Source organism: Paramormyrops kingsleyae, chromosome 19 (genome assembly GCF_048594095.1).
Source record: "Paramormyrops kingsleyae isolate MSU_618 chromosome 19, PKINGS_0.4, whole genome shotgun sequence".
NCBI lineage: Eukaryota > Metazoa > Chordata > Actinopteri > Osteoglossiformes > Mormyridae > Paramormyrops > Paramormyrops kingsleyae.
The window spans coordinates 16,291,764-16,310,626 of record NC_132815.1 but is presented as its reverse complement, the minus strand read 5'-3'; the positions used below and the strand labels follow the sequence as shown (position 1 = coordinate 16,310,626).

Here is an 18,863-nt window from a genome sequence, read left to right as displayed (position 1 = left end):
GTCGACTCTACATAAGTGCAGCTAGGCTGAGCTTCCAATGAATGCCCAGGTAACAGTGTAAGCAGTACAGGAGCAAGAGCTACACAGCATCTTCCAAACAAAGCAGGAAGCTAATAAGACAAGTATTCAATGAGTAGGGAGTGCAGCGTTAGGAGCCTTCAGGGAACATGGACTGGAATCAGGCTAGTAGAGGTGTTCCTGGAACAGATGGGTTTCGAGACTTCATCATGAATGTTGTGTATTCATGGAGATGCAAAAAAGTTTTCTTCCAGTCAAACATCACTGCACACTTCATGCAAATGATTTTTTTTACTGAAGAAGCCATATTTAATTGTAGTGATTTCATCCATGATGCCTACCTCCACAAAGTCAACACACAGCGAAAGCATCAACCTTGACGTGGCTGCAGCAGCAATGGATTTTACTCGTGAAGGTAACTCCTGATTCATCGAGGCGTTCGTACTGCCGCCATCTGTCGCCCTGCGAGGGCCGGCAGGCGCCCTGGCCAATGAGACTGAGGCACGCTGAAAGGCGAGTGTTTCCGCTGGCATGTCACCAGAACTAGAATCTCTTACACTTGCTCGGGGGGGGGGTTAAGCCGAAATCCGCTTTCGCTCCTAGATTAAAGGACGCCGAATCTGGAGCGATCTCACTCAGCGGGCATGGCCGAGTCTTCAGTTAGCGTGGAGCGTCAGGGTGCCGCGTTCATCACGAGCGCCTTTCCAATGCTTTCCGTCCAGCTTCTAAGGAAGCGGGCAAGGTTTTTAGTATTTTATTTTTTTCCAAAATTCTTTGCAGTCATTAAATAAGGGCTGTTAATTATACTAAGGTATGAAAAAAGCACAGAGACTACGTGAAGGTCACACACACACACTCCAAATACTCACTGTTTTTCTTTCAGTATTAACTCTCCAGAAATACACTCACCTGAGGGGAAGAGATTCATTGTTCCGCTTGAATAGCAGGACAGGCAGCTTCAGTCCGAGTTGGGGGGTGGGGGGTCAAGGCATTTGGAACGCCGATGAAATTCCTGCCGTCGATGCCATTCACACGGCTCGGAAAACGGTATACATTCCGGGAAGTTCACAGCAGGCGAAACAGCGTCGCATCATCACGTCTGACCTGTGCACAGTCTCCTGGTAACCCCCAGCGAAACCTCGGCAGGACTCTGCCGACCATGGTGCTGCGAAGCGGACGGAAAGCGCCGGAACCTTTCTGTGCGCCCGCAGTCGGCGGATGGCCCTGACATGCAGCTCCCATGGCACGGCCCCGGCCCCTCATCCTGTGTTCACACCGGGGACGGGTCCTCCCTGGTGCTCACAGCACGGCCTGCCCCCTTCCCCCCCAAAAAACCGCGCACACCCCCCCGGGGAACACGACATCCGAAGTATGGCGATGGCGGGAGCGACGCGGCGAGAGTCCAGACTTCCCGCTCTAGCCGGCGAACATGCTGTGAGTCGGACCAGAAGAGGGATGGCACCTGTTCCCGTCTGTGAAATGGAGCCGCTTGCTGGAGGGGGGGCAGGAATTTAGGAAGCGGTAGCATCAGAGCACTGGCTCCTACGTTGATTCGGCGAGGAGGGTTAGCGGCGCACGGTGCTGACATACGAACGGGGCCGGGTCGGGCTGGGCTGCTCCTCCGCCGCATGTGGACAAGTGCTCTATAAATAGCCTGACTTTCGGTTCTGATTCTCCCCCCCCAGCTCGTCAACATTGCAGCAGGAAAAACGCAGATCGTCCCAATTAACAGGGAAGACACCCAAATATGAGCCCCTCCCAGGACAGAAGATGAAGCCGCTCTGCCTTAATCTTTCCGACAGGTACATTTACACTCCAAAGTACTTGCAGACCATCTTCCTAACCTTCAGGGGGCGCTCCAGCAGCACCCATTCACCTATGACCCCCAGCATACAGTCTTGAGGCTAATAGGCACAAAATATCCGTGAGCATCTGTGTGCAGCAGGGGGGAATATAAGAATTGGAACACAACAAATAGGTCTGTTTAAAGAAACTTGTGCGGCTGTCAGAAAAAAATGACACATTTTAAGAGTGCTTTACCCCCCCCCCCCCCCCCCCAAAGACAAACAACATAAGTTCAATTGCAAACCCCTGTGGTATGGAACCAGCAGTAGTGAGTCTGCAGGCGTATCACGTATCTGCAGAACTGGACTAAGAAAGTAGGTGAAAGTGGCCTTTGAAGGCAATTCGTTTTAACTTGAAATGACGCAACGGAGTCCCACAAAGCGGGGCTATGTAGGCTAACCTTAACTGCAGCTGCTTTACCTCAGAGAAAAAGGAAACACTGACTGCATGTCCTTGCGTCCTATTTCCAGCAGTAAATACATATTTTACCCTCCGAAATACTCCTTCCTTCCACTGTCCTATCCAACGAGGCTCAGTCCATAGGTCATTCGTGACAATATTCATTTTCATAATCAATATCCCAAATTGATTTTGCAACTTGGGCAAATCACCAGAATATTTTATACATCTCATTACGTTTTACCATGGTGGCTGGGATCCTGAGTGGGACTCATTCCCAGGGCTTATCTTAATAAGTTCAGCTTCCGAGTGCATTACGAAAAAGGGGGGGATTTCCTTTCTTGTTTGTGGCTCAGCGGGTTAGGACTCAGAAGGTCAGCAGTTTGAATCCTGAACCAGTAGACGATCGTCACACACAATGCTGCCATTGGGCCCTTCAGCAAGGCCCTTAAACTCAGGGGCCCTGCATGCTGGCTGACCCTGTACTGTAGCCCCCAAACCTGCCCTGACCTCTACGTGTGTCTCACAGAGAGCAAGATGGGGTAGGAAAAAAGACAATTTCCCCACAGGCATTAGTAAAGTATCTGTATTCAATTGTACTTTCTATTACACACACAGAAATCGCTTGGATTTTATTTATTGAGAAATGCATCCCCAACACTGACCATTTATAACCATAATTAATGGGATCAATTTACCAATGACTCCCACGCCATCTCTCCTGCTGGTCCTCATTCCTTTCCAGTATTAATGACGTTATTACTGAGGGTATCGATTCAGCGGGGTTCCTGTGGGCCCACATTTGATTATGCACCTTCAGCACCTTGTGGGTCGAAGCCCCAATAAAGTCTTAATATTTCCATCAGAACTTTCAGGAGGCCGAGGCGATCGAATGAATTAACTGGTAGGGTTTGTTCATGGAGGTCCATAGCCAGCGCCAGGACTGGTTTAGCATGGTGATAAAAGGTGGGCGATGTGTTACTCAGCAGGTTAGACCTCTGTACCCATGATAGGAAGGTCATCGGTTTGAATCCCATCCTCAGCAGAATGGTCAAATCTCCAGTGGAGCCTTAAGCGAGCAACTATATGCCTCAAAAGATATGGGATGACATTATAGGTGCTGATGTCTTTTGAAGGGAGCTACAGAAATACTTGCTCATATTATTCTGCGTCCTGCAAAATGTAAGACAAATTCTGTAATGAGCTCATGGCCTGGCTCCCTTTCCGGAAGAGCAGAATCTTTAAATATTTCCACTGTCCGCATAGTGCACTTTGGGTGACGTCATTCTACTCGTACTCAAAAATGCTAATGAGTACATGAGAAGCATTTTTCGAAGAAGGGTGAACTTGAAGTCATTCATCTGCCATCATTACAAGTAGCGAGGCTGTTCCTGGTATCCGGATCCCTGTTGTTTAAGGATTTGCACTGAAATGTGCATGTGATTACCACCCAAATCAATTCAGCTAAACAATTAATGCTAGAGCAAAAGGCAAGAAAACCAGGACAGTCTACAGCCATCGTTGGCCAGGTTAAATTCATGGGCAGATTAATTTACAAGAGTCAGCTTTTCAAACTTAATACCATAGTGGTTAACAACATGGACTATAAACTTGAAGGACATTGGTGTAAGTTCCAGGATATGCCCTATAATAATTTATTAAAAAATCTTTAATCATTTTGGACATCAAGCTACCCAAACAAATTTAAATATAAACAATACAAGTTGAAAGAATTTACAGGTAAATATCATTTCAGTAGTGAGTGTAAACTTGGTAAAAGAGTCAATCTTACCTGGTTTGTTGACAGCAGGTCATGTGGTTTGAACGTCATTGAAATGTTGAATCCAAGCAACATTCCTAACCATAACCAAACCCCATGACCAGACTCTAGACTGGGCTGGATGTTTGAGTCTGAACCTACAGTCAATCCTGAAGGAGCTGCGAGTTCAGTATGGATTAGATATGTGCTACATTAGCTAATGTTACTCACCACTGAGAGATACAAATAAAGACCTAAATCTTTCAGAATGACTAAAAGATCCCCAACACCAGACCAATTTAGCTGGGAGGAAACACTGTTCCATACAAATAAAATGACTGGGCAATTAAACCCTGGTATCGTGCACCCGCAGCTGCGTCCCCCCCCCCAGTTTCATTTGTCTCTATGTCTTTGGGTCGTCTTTCAGCTGAGCACCTCAGTCCTCAAACCTAGTGTAATTCTGTGTGTGTGTGTGTGTGCCCATGGGATGGAGAAGGTAAGTGGGAGATTACAGGCTGGGAGACCCCGGGAGAGGGTGGAACCTAACCCTTAATTCAGAACATAATGCAATTTTACAGCACAGACACAGAGCACCCATAACCCAAAGACGTCTCAATGGATGAACCACACATAGGCGACAGGGTAATGATAACAACACAATGGTGTCCTTGAAGGGGCCGAATCTGCAAAGGTCACATATATGTGACAACCAAAGGCGTTCTGAAAGGTAACAGCATTGATAGAGACTCTTTGAGCATCAATGTTGTGAGTGTTACAGCACTAGTGAAACCAAGGTGTTGGGGTACATGAATCCTGCACATGCCTCACCTTCTTCTCACTCTCTTAGCACTCTGCTTCCTGCCACTTATATAGTCCAAGTTAGAAGCTCAAAAGACCTACAGGTTCTACGCAACAGGGATGGACATAGGGCATGACCCCAGAGACTAAGAACCTAAGTGGGACAGCCACGTTCAGGTGAAATCATCAGATTGGTCACAGCCCTGGGCCACAGATGGGACATGCTGGGGACCAGTTTATACCGCAATCAAGGAAACTAACACAGCACTTCCTGAAGGAAAGGACGGTAAACTACACCAGTGTAGAGAATGTCTGCTGTGTCGATGTGTGAATAAGAAAGATTCAATGATACCAATAATCAGACGTTTAACACAGAGCATGACAAGCTAAATAACCCCCCCAGTTTGTGGTTAGTATGGCTTGGGGTAACTCACCAGAGAAAAAATCGATATCCACAGGCCTATAAAAATGATTCATGCTTCCACAATAACAAATATGCTCAAAACCATAAGATACTGATGGTATTGATACTAAAAGGGTGCATATATATGCTGTATATATAGGGTAAGGTGTCCACTGCCACCCTGTACAGCAGGGGTGGGGAACCTGTTCCATGGAGGGTCGGTGCGGGTTTTTGGGATGGCCTCTCAATCAACCAATAATAAAGCAGTGGTGCTCAACTCCAGTCCTGGGGACCCACTGTTATTGGCTGACTGAGAAGCGATCCAAAAAACCTGCACCCACACTGGTCCTCCATGGATCAGGTTCACCACCCCTGCTGTACAGGATAAGTAATTCTGCATTTTAGTTATATAATGGATTTTTATGGAATTTAGTTTATTACAGGACATTTTGCATGCTCTAAACCTGGTCTTCTGTTAACGCTGGTCAATAATATTTAGGCATCGCGAGGATTTCAGAGACCGAGTGCGAACGTTACACTGTAACGTAGGGAAAGCTCCAGAAAGAGAGGCGTCCAGCTCCGTCGGCCTATTGTCACGGACAGCCACCCATTGAGCCCGCTACATTCCGTCTCACATGGCTGCCCCGGCTGATCCGAGATAAGAGGGAAGCAGAGAGTAGCTGCGACGGACCTGTAAATCCCTGAGCCCTGAATCAGCGAGCTGCGAATCAGCGAGCTGGAGCTGCTGTGGTATGGCACTTCCTGGCATTTATGCTGTGACTTAATTAGCTACATCCCACCTCCCACATTCCCGCCACGGTGTGTTTGACAGGCTCCCTCTCCTAAAACCACCTGAGCCAGGCCGGACTTCCCAAACTCGGCTCTGATCTCCGGTCTATATACCAGCCAGCATCAGGAATTCACATCTTTAATGACAAATGCACAAGAGCTGGAGAGGTAAAATCAAGGCGTCGGCTATGACTGCGACAGCGTTAGCAGTTAGCATATTCACTGTCAGCATTCAGAGCTTGGTACTGATGAACACCAGCCACTAGTCCTCATTGACTAATCTAGTCCAGCTTGACTGTGTTTGGTGCCCCCCCCAGAAAATATACCAGCATATACACAACACACCAGTGTGTGGTATGACTAAGCGTGTGGATAGCTATGTAAAGTGTAGGTAAAATGGCACCATGGTTCACGTTAATCAGTTTTCAAACCAGTCAGATGCCTGTCAGCAACATATTCCCACTACATTCCTGTGAGTTTTCTGGACTTCGCGTCCTGTTACCAGTTCTAAATGCCAGACACGGGATCCAGCACTACACGAGACAAACCAAGTACAGACATTTTATTGAAAAAATAGAGGGTGGCTTTAAAGTCAGCTAAGCGTTAACGTGCGATGTTTGTCAGAGGGTCATAGCTCCATGCCCCAGTGTCTATGCTTTCTGTTCAATTTCTTATTCTTTATTTGGGATCTCATTGTAGAACTCTGAATTTAACATGGCCATAGATCCACTGTTTAACATATTCTGAAAATAATGACAGTTCAATTGTAAAGCAACTATAAGGCCCTCCGATAAAAAAAGAAAGAGATGATATAGTTGGCCAAGGAATTACCTAGAGATCTCATGGTCAAATTTAACACACAGATAAAACCATTCCTGTACATGGTTTAGAAGTTTTGAACCATTTCATGCTATTTCTTGATTAAACTGTTACTGTGAAAAATATAGCATAACTTAGAACAGCCATTCTTCTTGATTCCATTCTCTCCACCACATGCTCTGTTACGCCAGCTCTCCCCATGTTTCACTTTCCTTTCGTACAGTTTTTCAAACAACACTTGTAATGTAAGACATAGGTGCTCTCTGTGGGTTTGGGTTAATCTGCAGACCTCAGTCATTTCAAATGAACCCGAAAACCGTTACACAGGGCGTCAAACACAGAGGACCATTATATCCAATCCATGGTGACGGACAGATTTACCCCCGGTACAGCTGAAGGAGCAGTTAGGGCTAAGAATCTTCATCAAGGGTACAACAGCAGAATCCCCTCCTGAGAGACGACAATCAGCAACTTCTCGGTCACGGAGTTTCTGAACCGCAGCATTACAGACAGCCCTCTCCAATGACCACCAGAATTACCAGAACAGCTGAAACTCTAACTCTACATACCCTCAATCGGCACTTACTAGCATACTGTAACTACTCTGTTCAAATTCAGGCCCAGAGCTTCTCGAGGCAGTGGTTCTGAATCCATTAGAAACACACAGAATTTAAACAACGTCAGTTACCAGCCCTCTATACATCAGTAGCACATGGCACCACATCCTGCAGAGTTTTTACTGCTGACCTACCTACCTCACCTTAACCTAGCATACCTTGGCTTAGCTTAGTTTAGCATAGCTTACTGTAGCTTATCTTAGCTGAGACTGAGGTGCATTCTTATGCATATCTGCTCATTTGGTGCTGTCACAGCCCATTTGCACAGCTGTATAGTTTACTGAAGGGATTGCTAAGCACCTTGGTCAAGGGCACAAGCAGGCCATGTTCCAAATCAATGCATCTACCTGAATCATCTATATTTGCATTTAGTTATTTAGCAGATGCTTTTGTCCAAACGCAACATGCAAGTGAGGAAAGCTCAGGGTCAGCTGGGGTTGAGGGTCTTGTTCAAGGGCCCAACATCGATATGACAGTATGATGATATTCAAGCCACAAGCTCAGATCCTTAACTCTCTAAGCTATACACCAAGGTGGATCAATAACATAATCACATGCTTATATTAAATAAGCAAGGTTCAAGGATTCAGTTTAAGATTTTGTCTTCCCTGACTAGCATGGTTTCAAGCCTAACCCACAGTCCTGAAGATGAGATCTCCTCTAGACATTTCCACCCAGCAAACCATCACACCCACCTTTATCGGCACCAGTGCAAATTTCTGAGAAAAAACATGCAAAATTTCAAACAGCGTCAGACGGACTACCGAACATGAGATGTCCGACACAGGGTGACGCCGATACGAGACTCATTTCATAGTCCACGTGTCCATGCGCTTCGCTATGCCTTTGGTGACTCGGAAAAGCAAACGCAGCAGCGTCTCACATTTTACTTATGTAAAGCCAGAGGATGCCAGAGGCTGGAGAGATGCCTTTGGAGTAACAGGCAGCTCTCTGTAACACCACGAGCCGCTCCTCTGACATCTGCTTCCATTACAGTCCAACAAAAATACTGCCAGATCCTTCCACTACTGTTCTGACAGAAAGACTGTATAAAAAAGTAGCTCTCAGTGATAAATGAATTTGTCATATATATCTTTTCCACATAACCATTAGTTGATACTTTCAGTTTAATTGCCTATTTGAACAGATGCGATAGTGTTAAAATTACTCATATTGTTGTCATCCATCCATCCATCCATCCATTTTCCATACCCGCTTGTCCTATGTAGAGTTGTGCAGGTCTGGAGCACCGGCCTCTCTTCCCTGAACGATTGAAAGCGTCTGCCTCCCTTTTGAGGTCCTCAGTGCCCCCTTTCGAACACAACTGTTTTGTTTTGGGACCCTCCTCCCCCCAGTCGGCAAATTCAACCGAGGGGGACAGCCCCCCCCACCCCCACCCCCACCCCAGTCGAGCACCTGCCCTTCACAAAATCGAAAAGTCTCTACACAGCCTATCCTGGAAGCAACGAGTGTAAGCAGGGAATAACCCAGGAGGGGGTGCCGACCCATCGCATCATTTTGTTGTCATTTTGTTTTAAAAATTTAAAATGATTTTTATTCATCATCCTGACTGTTGCTATTTATACATGCTCTGTCATTATCAATGCCCCACTGATCAAAAACCTACCAATATGTCCACTGGCAAAGAACCCACAAGCCTCCTGTGGACCCTGGCTTAGACCCATAGGATTTCCCTCACAGAAATCACTCTCGCTTAACTCTCTCACCTTCTTTTCCATGTGCCGCTAAACATGATTTCGGACCACATCACAGCAGTGTAACCACGTGAGATCTCAGAGATGTGAAAACGAGGGCACTCGGGACTCCCCACGACCATCTGAATCACGGGGGAGGAGGTAATCTCTCCTGCAGAAGCTGGGGTAATTAACTCAGAAGCAAGTAGCTCAGTAATATTTAAGGGAGCTGACACCCGAACCACACAATCTAACTATGCTGTGCCAGTTAAAGGTGGAAATAAATCACATCCCCCTGAGCGGTATCTCCTTCACCTGAACAGGGGAGAATTAACGCTGACCCAAGGATTATGCAGCTTGAGGAGAGGGGTGCCCCCCCCCCCCCGGGTTTATCAGACAAAAATACAAGTTATCAAAAAGCTGAATGCATTAATTGACGGAAGGCGGTATGGAAAGCAGGCAACGGACATTGGGTTTGAGATCGAAGCGAAGCTGACGATAGGAGAGAAATTCGGTTGTCCACAGATCTCCGGCACCAATCAGGAGAGACGTGCCCTGTGATGATAACGGCATGTGACTCAGCTATGTAAATGTCAACCCCAACGGCAGCATCAAAACCATGTTTTATTCCCTCATGCTGTCAGTATGAGTAAGCACTTGTATATGATGCACCATGTGCGTATGTCAATCAGCCTAGACCATCACCGCTAGGGAAGTTGGGGGTCAACAAGGAACACAATCATTAATATCAATGCAGAACAATTAAACAGCTAAGTCATTCATGGAAGAAGAATGAAGAATGAAGGTGCTCTTCAAGGTGCAGCCCAGTGGTCATGTGACCCAGCAGTCATGTGACCCACTGTAGCGACACAATCATCAGCTTCAGCCAGAGCTCAGTCCCCTGTCTCCAGCAGCTGGATCACTGGACCGTGAACTCTTTCAATCATACTGTTTACTAATCTGTCATTCATTGGTAGAAAGCAAAAAATTACCATAATATGACAAAAAAGGGGGAAGAATTCAGACAGAGTACATCTTCAGTAGATAAATATTATTCTACCATGGCCCTCCGGACATGCGATTAAATGTGTTATATCTGTATATTAATAATGTAGTTGTCCATCAAAGTTTCTTTTCTGCAGTCATGCATATCTGTTCGGAAACACTTAGCCAATGGGAAAAGACAGAAACCGCAGGGGATCTGGGCTATACAAAATGTATGAAATCCTTTTGGCGACATCTACATGGCCAGCATGTTAATTATGCGAGTGTCTTTACAGCACAGCCTTCACTGTGGAGTGTGAACTTCTGACTGGCTTTGAGAGGGAGCAGAAAGAGTACATCCAAGAGTACGAGTGCACCTTCCCCGCCTGTCGCCCCCAGATTGTCAGTAAGGCAGTTGCAGGGGGTCCGCATTTATTTAAGGGAGGGGAAAAATTGAGGGGTTCACCCCTCATGAGAAACAAATATCAAAGCACCTCCCCAGTCCTTAGCTATTTATGTTTCACATGACTCCAGTCTATTTTAATGTGGGGCTCTAATCACAGGAAGGTTGAAAAGCCCTGCTTTAAAACAATGACACGGGGTCATTAAACCAAAACCATGGGAGGAAGCTGGAGCTAGTCTGGGTCAGGTCAGAGAGACATACAAGCAGCTAGGGCTGCTCGATTATGGCAAAAGTCATAATCACGATTATTTTTGGTCAATACTGAGATTACGATTATTTAGCACAATTACTCATTGACTTTGGAAATATCATGCATTTATTAAACTTTTTAAAAATGTGTCTTTTTAACAGTGGATTTCCTTGAACTCTAAATAATAATCATTTGAGATAGAGAATAAAAAAGGGATAGAAAGGGTGTGTCGAGTTTATAACACAAGACAAAAGGGATCATCATTGTGAAATGAAATGCAGCCCGATAATCGTTTCATCTCGATTATTTTTTTTTTATATAATCACTGGAAGTCAAAATTGTAATTGAAATTAAACTTCGATTAATTGCCCAGCCCTACCTGTAACACCTAGTAAAGTCTGTTTGATCTTTAGGGACAAAATACAGTGGAAACAAACTATATGCCAAATATGCTTTATCATGCTCTCAACAAACATATATGTGAAGGAGCATCGTAATAAACATCTCCACAGTGATCCATAGCGGTGGATCGCATTTTCCCTGCATTAGGCATGATCATCTGCATCCCATAATGGAGCCATTCTTGGTGAAGGCATAAACAATGACAAGAGGTGGTTTGAAAGTGGACCTTTTTGTTTATATTTAAATGTGCATTTCCAATAATATGGAAAATGATTCACTGCGACTCCATACTGTCTAAGCTATACAGAAGGATGAGTGGATGAAAGGAAAATGATTATTACCTAAGAATGTGTTTCAATACGCAATAATTCAGAAGATCTACGTTAATTACATATGCACAAATACAATTAATAATTAATGAATGTGCTGGATGATTGACTTTAAAAATATGAGACTCTATCCATATTCTAACCACTTATACTAGTCAAAGTTGCAGGAGGGGGGGTCTGGAGTCTATCCTTAGCAACATGAGCACCCATACCACCTGACATTTGGACTAAGTAATCCATTTGAAGTGAAGCAGGTTTGGGCCTGGCCAGGATTTGGATGGGAGACCAACCAGGAAAACTGTGTTGGTGTGGGCAACAGGTTAGGCCATCCTGTGGTCAGTGTGGACCTCACTGTGACAGGGACACTGTGCTATAAAAATGATGCCCTCTTAGAGGAGACATGAAACCAAGGTCCTGACTCTCTGAGGTCATAAAAGATCCTGGGGCATCTTTCAAAAGAGTAATGGTGATGTCCTGCCTAAAATGGCCCACTGTGGACCTTTTAAATCCCACCTCCTAATTATTCCCCTTATTTAATTGGTGAATTCTCTCCTGCCCCTTCACTACCTTAGCTACTGTGTGGTGACAGTACTGGTGCAGAATGGCTGCTATCACATCATCCCAGTGGGTGCTACACAGTGGTGGTGGATGTGTGTTGGTTCTGTGAAGTACTTTGGGTATCTTGAAAAGCAATATATAAATGTAACATTCATTCATTCATAAGGCATTAGGCTGGGAAACACCTTGGTAAGGATCCCTGTACATTTCAAGCCTCAGGATAGAAAATAACTAGATACCAGGGCACATAAGACTGTACTATGTTTACTGCTTGTTTTACATGTGCATTGTCCTTCTGCTCATTCATTACACAGATAAGCATGTGAAAAGCCTGACCTATAAATACACAGACCATCTCTCCAAGGAAACTGACCATCAGCCAATCAAAACAGCAGCAGGAAAAATTCAGTTTCTGATTGTACCGTGCAGTCTACCATCTACCAATTGCTGAACTGTCAAATCAACCAAATGCACAGGCCACAGGAACTGATGAGAACAACATAGCAACTATGGCTGAACCTTTAAAAGAACGAGCCTCTTGTCTTCCTGGGAAACTCTACCACTGACCACGACATCACTATTCAGCTTGGATCATTAATATCGCCCCTATCAAGGTCTGTTAGGAGCCTGTGGGCAATGATAGATGACCAGCTATCCTTTGCTGACAACACTGCAGATATCTAAGATCAGGTCTTATTTGTTAGAATACCAAGTCAGCTCCTGGACCAGACACTTGTCATCTCATGACTAGACTATGGCAGCTCTTCACTGACAGTGCTAGCAGTTTGTGCTGTTAAACCACTACAGGTGATTCAAAATTCAGCAGCAGGTCCGGTATTCAAGCTTAGATGATCTCATGTTGCAACACCTGCTTCAAGTTCTTGGTACCGGCTTTCAAAGCCATTAACAGAACAGCACCCGCCATTGAATCCTCAACATCCTCATCAGTTCAGCAAACTAATGTCGTCAGTAGATCCCTTCGCCACGTGAATATAGCCCTAACTTGTGTACTTCCTCGATGGTGGAATGAGCTTGTCATCTAGTCAGCCTCAACCTTCAAGAAATGGCTCAAAACTCATATTTCCAAGGAGCACCTCGAATAGGTCATACAACCACTTATATACTCCATATACGTCCGTTATCCCTTAATTATGGTCTCTTGTCAATACTGACTCATTTTTTTTGTATTTTTAGGAGCTTCCTCTTGATTTGAATAGCTCTTCTGTTATGTTCTTGCAATGGTGTGTAACATATTGTATAGCCCTTGCTCCAATACTAACTTGTACTTGTTAATGAGCATTCATTAGCAGCTCAGCCAAGCAGCACCTGTACCAAAGTTGGCTTCTTGACAGCTGTATGCTTGTGATATATTATCTGCCTCACTTGTACTCCGCTTTGGACAAGCATCTCCTAAATAAATAAATGCAAATGCAAAATGTCCTTCAAGATCTCCCTCAAGCCATTCTTCTTACACAAGAAAATATTCCTTTGTGGGGGGAGGGTGCAGAGGCCTTTGGCCATCTTAGGAGGGGGAACCAAGTGGTCAGGGGCATTGGCAAGTCCCACTAGTTCTTTACTCCTCCGAATGCACATACATTTTGAGATCTTGTTTTTAGATCCCTAGCAACCTGCATTGAAGACCTCAAGCAACACCCTGAGATCAGCAGCATTACTTTTCTTTGATTCGTTTTTTGAGAAAATTGCTCCTAGCAAAGTCCCTGTTGCCTCTGAAAAGGACCCTTATCCCCAAATAACCAAAAACCAGCACCGTGTTCACTGGTTCTGGGGATTGTTTCGTGGCCTGCTAACACTGGAGGTAAAACCAGCAGCTTACTTTAGAAAAGTTTCTGTTTCTGATCCCTTACACTAGTGAGATTCACCATCATATGTGCCCAGAAGTTGTGTGAATTATACACTACAATCTAAGTTAATCAAAAGACAGCCCTACTTTAAGTAACTGTGAAAGGGAAAATGCATCTGACCGACAAACGAACACAGTTTAAGCTGAAATACTGTCCATGTTAGCCCTGGGTATTTCTCCATTTCCCCTTTTAATTTTCTGTGATGGTGACTTTGGAAGACAGCGATTACTGAACAATTCATCTTCTGCTCATTCTGAAGATCACAGGTTTTGTTTGGCTCTTGAATATTTGTAGCAGATACAAGAGCACAGCAGGCAAGCAGAAGCAGGAATATTTTACACAGAAATGTAACTAATAACAGCACCATTATCTGGAGTGATACTAAAAAGAGTTTATTCTAGTTTTATGTAATAATCGGCTCATATTTCCCGTCAATCAGGATCTGAACGGCCGCGGAAGTGGCTCCACGTAACAGCAACCCAACAAGACGCAAAACAGAAAACTCCTCACAAGAATTTATGACTCAATTTAATTACTGAGAGGGGAAAAGGTAATTAAGTAAGCAGGTGATATTCCACAATAACCACAATAAACCTAGATTAATTAGATTAGATTCATTATCTCCCAAGAATGAAGCTTGAAAGTATCGTAATTTTCAGCATCATACATTAAGTATAATATCAAAGCTTGTCAAACTATGAAAATCCTGTCCCAGCTTTTTATAAACATTATATTAGATGACATTAAAAAATTAAGATTTTATATATGTATGTATGTCACATTGTGCTATTTTTATATGTGTGTTTTGTTGAAATATATTACGGCCAGAGAACTGCATGTAAAGCTAACTTTTTCCTCAGTGTTGGAATTAAGATTTAAACTCGAACCTGCTTTCTGGAATATTTCTGTATAGATCTGAATGTGTGTGTGTGTGTGTGTGTGTGTGTGTGTGTGTGTTTGGTTGGTTGTTTGTGTTTCAGGTCCCCATAAGGATCACAAAGATCTGTGAATGCAATCAAAAAACCAAAAATGCCAAAAGTCTCATATTTTGTTTGGTTACTTATGGTTAAGGTTAGGGCTGGGTAGGGGTTAAGGTTGTCGTGTTGGGATCAGAGTTTTCCCCATGAGATGAATGGAGAGTCCCCACAAAGATATAATTACAAACCTGTGTGTGTGTGTGTGTGTGTATTTTCCAAATAACTTCCAAAACCAAGCACTGCCTCTTATCACAATTACCGTAAAACATATAAGACGCTACACTTGTTGCATAAAAACTGTCATCCCCTTTACCATGTGCCCTTTGACCTCTAAATACTACGCAATAATTTGAATAACACAGGTACTATAACCTGAATATCACAGTAAACTAAACAAGGACCACGTCCTCTTTATTACTGCAACCACGGTTAGGCTGTAGAATGTGTGTGATTAGACATGATGAACACACTGCCCGATATGCTGAGCTCTTCCACCGCTTCCAAATTTGTACCTGTTTTCACTGCACAGTACAACTTTCAATGTGCCTTTAATGTTATGCTGGAAAAACTAAACTAAAACAATAAGGGGTGTGGGGTGTAAAATAAATTCATGGAGAGTCGCATTTGTATATTTTTGTTCTGCAAAAAATAATTGATCATTCTGCATAGCAATAATTTGGCGTACGCTTAACACGATATTTGTTTTATCGCTGTGCTGATAACGAACAAAAGCACTGTATCTAAAGCGTCCAGCTGAACAGTGACAGCCGCATGATATTTTACGTGACCTTTATCTACTTTCACTGAATCTCACTCCAATTAAGTGAAGACAGAACCGATGCTGTCGATGTCCCTTTGCAGGGAGGCAGGGTGACAGTTCATTCATGCACGCACAGCAATGTTACGGGCGGAAACAGACTATGAAGCGGCTCTTTATCATGGACGTGAGGCTGCAACCCGGAGTGTGCCTGTGCATTTCCCTGACACTCGTCCATTAAACGGCTATGATATAGGGTTTGAGGGACCGTCCATCCCCGGCAGCCACACAGACGGTGGTGAAGCATCATCAATGCCTGAACCCTGATCTGCGCCTCTGTTTATTCCCGGAGTGCCTGATGAGGAAGGAGAAGCAGTGCTTTGTAATGGGTGAGCCACCGGAAAGGGATCGAGCCACCAGTGCGCTTTATTTCCCCGGTACGGATGCGAGATCGCCGATCTCGATGCCCGACTTACCCGCTGGCCCGGCCGCCGACCTCACATGTCCCGCAGGTTGCTATCGCTCCGCGTCTGTGCCGTTACGTTGTCGCCAGCGCCATGTTTATCGCCCTCCAGTGTGCAGCTCTACGATCCGGTACCGATGCGGGGACGGCGTGCTACATCCGGGCTGCTGATGAGCGGAGCCGATCGGAGCACCTGGGTGAGATGCGCAGGGAGGGATGATGGAGCGGAGGAGAGCGTGTGGGACACTGAGCGCATCCTACTCAGCCCGACCCCCGGTGAAACGCCGCTCCAGCCTCGTTTTAGAAATATAAATATATATTTATTATATTTATAATATTATCCATTATGCATGCTAATTTTTATATATGAATATATATATATTCGGATTATTTAAATATCAGCATGAATTAAATATAAATAATTGAAATGCATTGAGTTTATTAGAAACGACAGGTGTGGCCATCCTGACCATCTGCCTTGCTTGTGAGCCCGGATAGGCTGCCGTGTCCGACACGCTGCCTTCAAATACGGCTTAAATTAAAGTAAGACAAAACCCACAAATTAGTCACACGTCTTTGTTACATAAACTGTTTAACGATCATTGCACTTTGAGGCTTTTCTAATGGAAACAGTACGAAAATGCACTTAATATATATTAAGATGTGTAATATTTAGCTGTGAGACAGATATCGTGAGCAGTGTGTAATATAGGTGTGAATTAAAAATGGGAGTAAACACGGATTTAATAGCCACCAGTGAATATAATTATTCAGTGCGCAAAAAGCTACAGCTAAAAATATAACAGTGGAGTCGGTATAGTATCATTCTGGCTTAGACAATTACATAACTAGAAAAAAGAGCGGGTGGTATAGCCTATCTGCGCTTTACATGTGCGAAGTACATTATGTATATATAATGTGATGTACTGGCATCCCTTCCAGCGTGTCTTGCCACCTGGGACCCCAAACTGAATAAGCTGCTGTGAAAGATGGATGGATGGATGGATGGATGGAATAATAATATGACTACAATACCAAAAAAAAAACTGAAATGATCAGTTTTTGAAAAATGCCAGACTATTTATTGATGATGTATGTGTAATTTGTGTGTGTAAGTCAGGTGTAACTTTGAGTCACCGTGATGTATCACAGACGTATACAGTATGTGAGGGGGATTCTGAGTTTACCTGGTGTGACTGTTTTCTCTCACGTTGATGCTGCATTTACCTTGTTACTTTATCCTCTCAATATACTATCATAGACTATTGATTATCTGTGAGTAAATTCTTCCATAATTCAGTAGTAAAGACCAGGAGCAAATTGTTTCCCTGCAGTCTTAGATCTCTTCATCTATTTTGTCCACTGGTACATCTAGACTTTGCTTATTGTCTATGTTGATTGCACATTTCTTTTTTTTACTCAAAGGATCAGTTATGAAATTAGATCATTTCAATATAATTACTGGAGATTTATTTCCAGTTGCAGTGATAGCTTGTGGAGCCCAGTAGTAGCCATGGTTAAAGTCAGAGAGTGATTGTTGTGTACAACAGCTACAGAATAAAACACTGTAGCGTCCGAGTGGCTGCTTGCATCAAGGAAATGCCACGTAAGCACAGAGAAGAATGGGATACTGTTCTGGCCACAGCCCACGCATTACACACATTCATATTCATGCCCAACAAACAAACCTCCGCTATAACGACAGATTTGTCCGCAGACGGTGATGCTGCTGGACTCACTACAATATTATTTACCCACGTTGTGAGTCAGTGGCTACCGGAGCGGAAGCAGAGGCTGATCTTGCCTGCATCTGTGCCGTCATGGCGAATGATTGCCAGTTAACAAAGCTCTGCTGGCTCTGATTGGACTAATTACATCATTAAAGAAGCTGAGGGCCAGCAGCGTGGATCTGGAGAGGACAGTGGCTCGGGAGCTGGGGATGAGCTAGCTAGCTAGGCCTGTTCTTATAAAGAGTTTTCCATTATTTATTTTTTTCTTTAGATCTTTCAGGTTTTTTCTTTTGTGTGTTGCCCCTTATTCACCCATGACAAATTTCCACTATCTGCATAATTATTATCAATATTAGCATACTGTACAGTTTAATGATGTAGTTTCATGGTAATCTGAGGATACAATCATTCATTTTGCATTCTCATGTGAGCATGGTGGCATAGGCTATAGCATTGCTAAATCACACCTCCAGGGTTGTGGGTTTGAATCCCTTCTGCACTGTTTGTGGAGGTTGCATGTTCACCCTGTTATGCACAGGTTTCCTCATGCAGCGCTTAGGCATGCAGATGTTAACTGGCATCTCTGCTTGGGGTATGTGCCCTCTGTTGGGCTGGCATTGCATCCAGGATATTGCCTGGGATTAAGCTCCAGGTGACACTGACCAGCATAAGCAGCTGGTAGATAGAAGGATGTTCTCTTAAGTGGCAGTAGGCCACCAATATTGAAAAATATTTGTTTCTTTCTAAGGATTTTCTCCACAGTGTCACACACTTGGGGTGGCTTGGGGTGCAGTGATTAGCACTGCTGCCTTGCCCCAGTGAGAGTCTCTGCTCTGGCTCCCAGTGTCATTGTGGGGTTACTCCAGTTTCCACCCACAGCCCAAAAAATATGCATAACAACTTCAGACCACGCAAAAGAAACCCAGCTAGGTAACAAAGACATGCCTTCGGAAATGTTATCACACTTTTCCACAGAATGTTCTGGGAAGGCTGTTCTACTTGAAAAC

General features: G+C 44.2%; 1 protein-coding gene across 3 annotated transcripts in view; it reads right to left on the bottom strand.

Annotated features, from left to right (window-relative positions):
* Positions 1-16,269, bottom strand: part of pak5 (p21 protein (Cdc42/Rac)-activated kinase 5) — a 48,314-nt gene extending 32,045 nt beyond the window's left edge. Inside the window, exon 1 of one of the 3 annotated variants that reach the window (XM_072702690.1) lies at positions 16,140-16,269. Coding sequence is in view for 2 of the 3 variants with exons in the window: in XM_072702689.1 (XP_072558790.1) it covers positions 928-946 (19 nt within the window). In the remaining variant the exon portion in view is untranslated. Of the gene's footprint in view, positions 1-927; positions 1,655-16,139 lie in introns of those variants that run through there. The other 2 variants (XM_072702689.1, XM_023799553.2) reach the window with 2 other exon arrangements.
* Between the last annotated feature and the right edge of the window lie 2,594 nt (positions 16,270-18,863).